General features: G+C 33.5%; 1 protein-coding gene across 7 annotated transcripts in view; it reads left to right on the top strand.

The window, feature by feature from the left end:
• The window catches only part of LOC137632690 (cuticle protein 19-like), a 227205-nt gene that overhangs the window by 197512 nt on the left and 27193 nt on the right, over positions 1 to 2500 (top strand). Inside the window, exon 4 of one of the 7 annotated variants that reach the window (XM_068364795.1) lies at positions 1 to 486. This exon is cut by the window's left edge and continues 39 nt beyond it. The exons of the other annotated variants lie outside the window; for them this stretch is intronic. Coding sequence (XP_068220896.1) covers positions 1 to 201 — 201 coding nt within the window. The 3' untranslated portion in view covers positions 202 to 486. Of the gene's footprint in view, positions 487 to 2500 lie in introns of those variants that run through there. 7 annotated transcript variants of the gene reach the window in all.

The following is a 2500-nucleotide window of genomic DNA, read 5'->3' as shown; positions in this document are numbered from 1 at the left end:
GTTGAGAGCGGAAACAACTACGGCCACGACGAGACCAGAGACGGAGATGCCATCGAAGGGTCCTACGTCATCCGCCTTCCGGACAGCCGAACCCAGAAGGTCTTCTACACCGTCAGCAAGGACTCGGGATACGTGGCTGATGTCTCCTACGAAGGAGAAGCCAAATACCCCGATAAACCAACTCCCAAAGGATATAATTAAACGATTGCTATGCTGTTTATTCTGTGATCCACTTGTAATATAAATGACTTATCTTCCTTTTTTAGTATATGCCAAAATCTTTGTATAGGATAATTCATTAATGTTGTAAATTATTTTAAAATTAGGCTTATGACTTCTCTACCTTCCATTTTGGAATTTTTAAATTAGACGCTATAATTTTAACGTCCAATCTGCTTGCAACTGCCTCAAAATCTATTGTCACGTTGTCGTCTTTCTATCCTTCTGATATAAACGGGAATTGTTTAAATGCTTGTATATATACAAAAACCGATGCTTATTGAAAATAAAGTAATATTATAATAAACTGTCCTTTTCTTCCTTGAGATTATAATGAAATGATTTTCCTTTCTAATCTGTCATGAGAATCACTCCATTTTCTGACAAAATTTAGCGCCGTTATAAGAGGTGTTATCATCATTATCCCTAGTTTTCCTATTACGTGTAGGACTATCTGATTAAATATTTTTCTCTTTAGAGAAAGTAGTATTTTAGTTTTCATAATCTCATTTTGTTTATCAAAAGCTCATATATATATATATATATATATATATATATATATATATATATATATATATTTATATCTATAATATATATTTAATATATGTATATATAATATATATGTATATGTTTGTATGTTTGTACAGTATCTATCTATCTATATATATATATATATATATATATATGTGTGTATATATATATATATATATATATATTACGTTAAACTCGTGTTAGGGAACAATAACATCAAAGAATAGATAGTTGAATAAAGCACCAAACAAATATTGAAACCCATATCCAATCTCATACACGATTAGAAATATATATTAGAATGCTAAGCCAAGTTAAACAAAGTTAGTGATATGTTATATCATTTCTCTGGCTTTGCAAACTCTAACTTTCGTTCAGCAATGCATAAATGAAAAAAGTTGTCATTAAGGAGACATTAATTAAGTGCCCTACTAGAAAAATCTCTTCAAGCTGAGCGATTTTTAAAAACGAAAGCGGTTCCCCGAGATTTGCGAATATTTAAGGTTTGTGGTGGCCTATTGGAAACGTCCCAGCCTCGCGATGGCCGGACTGGTGTTCGATTCCCGCTCTAGCTCGATAGTTTCTTGTAATGTCTGCAACCTCACTAACCTTGTGAGGTAGGATGGGATGGAAGTTATGTGGGAGCCTATAGGTCTACCTACTGAGTCATTATCAAACATTGCCTGACCCTCCCTGGTCTTAGCTTGGGTGGAGAGGGGCCTTGGGCACTGATCATATGTCCTGCTAGCTTGGGCATTGTCACTTTACCTTGCCTCTGCCATTCATGAGCGGCATTTAAACTTGCGTAAAACTTAGCTAGATAAGCCGTTGAACGGCTCATAATAACGTTTTGATTAATTGAAAGAATATTCATTAGTTTGTGTGGGAGAAATAATCCTTCCAAAAAGTATTTGACGATTCTTTTCATCAGTTTTCTGTGAAATGAAGCTTATTCATTGAGTGAATACCTCAAGTCAGTTCAAGTCTTTGAAGTAAATTATATCCTGTAAATTTTATATTGTGAACGCTTTAACAAGAAAATGTGACCAGGCAGCATATTTTGAATACCCTTAGGTTATGAAAGTTGCAATAGAAGATTAATCTTTTCATTTCTTGGTAAAAGAACAGGGCACAATATAAAGAAACAACTTAATTAAAAATTATGAAGAATTTGTTAATATGATAATAGCGAAGGATCTGTTGAAAAATTACATAGTTTTATCATCATCTCCTCCTACGCGTATTGACCCAAAGGTCCTCGGTTAGGTTTCGCCAGTCGTCTCTATCTTGAGCTTTTAAATCAGTTCTTCCCCATTCATCATCTACTTCACGCTTCATAGTCCTCAGCCATGTAGGCCTGGGTATTATAACTCTTCTAGTGCCTTGTGGAGCCCAGCTGGAAGTTTGGTGAACTAATCGCTCTTGGGGAGTGCGAAGAGCATGCCCAAACCATCTTTTCTACTCCTCACCATGATCTCATCCACATATGGCACTCCAGTAATCTCTTATAGTTTCATTTCTAATCCTGTCTTGCCATTTAACTCCCAATATTCTTCTGAGGGTTTTGTTCTCAAATCTACAAAATCTGTTGGATATTGTCTACATGTTTTATTTTTATTTTTATTTGGCTTCATTTTATACGAAACATTGACAATGTTTGTAGAATATATATATATATATATATATATATATATATATATATAAATATATATATATATATATATATATATATATATATATATATATATAT

This window comes from Palaemon carinicauda, chromosome 41, assembly GCF_036898095.1.
Source record: "Palaemon carinicauda isolate YSFRI2023 chromosome 41, ASM3689809v2, whole genome shotgun sequence".
Classification (NCBI taxonomy): Eukaryota; Metazoa; Arthropoda; class Malacostraca; order Decapoda; family Palaemonidae; genus Palaemon; species Palaemon carinicauda.
This window is presented reverse-complemented; position numbering and strand designations above follow the sequence as displayed.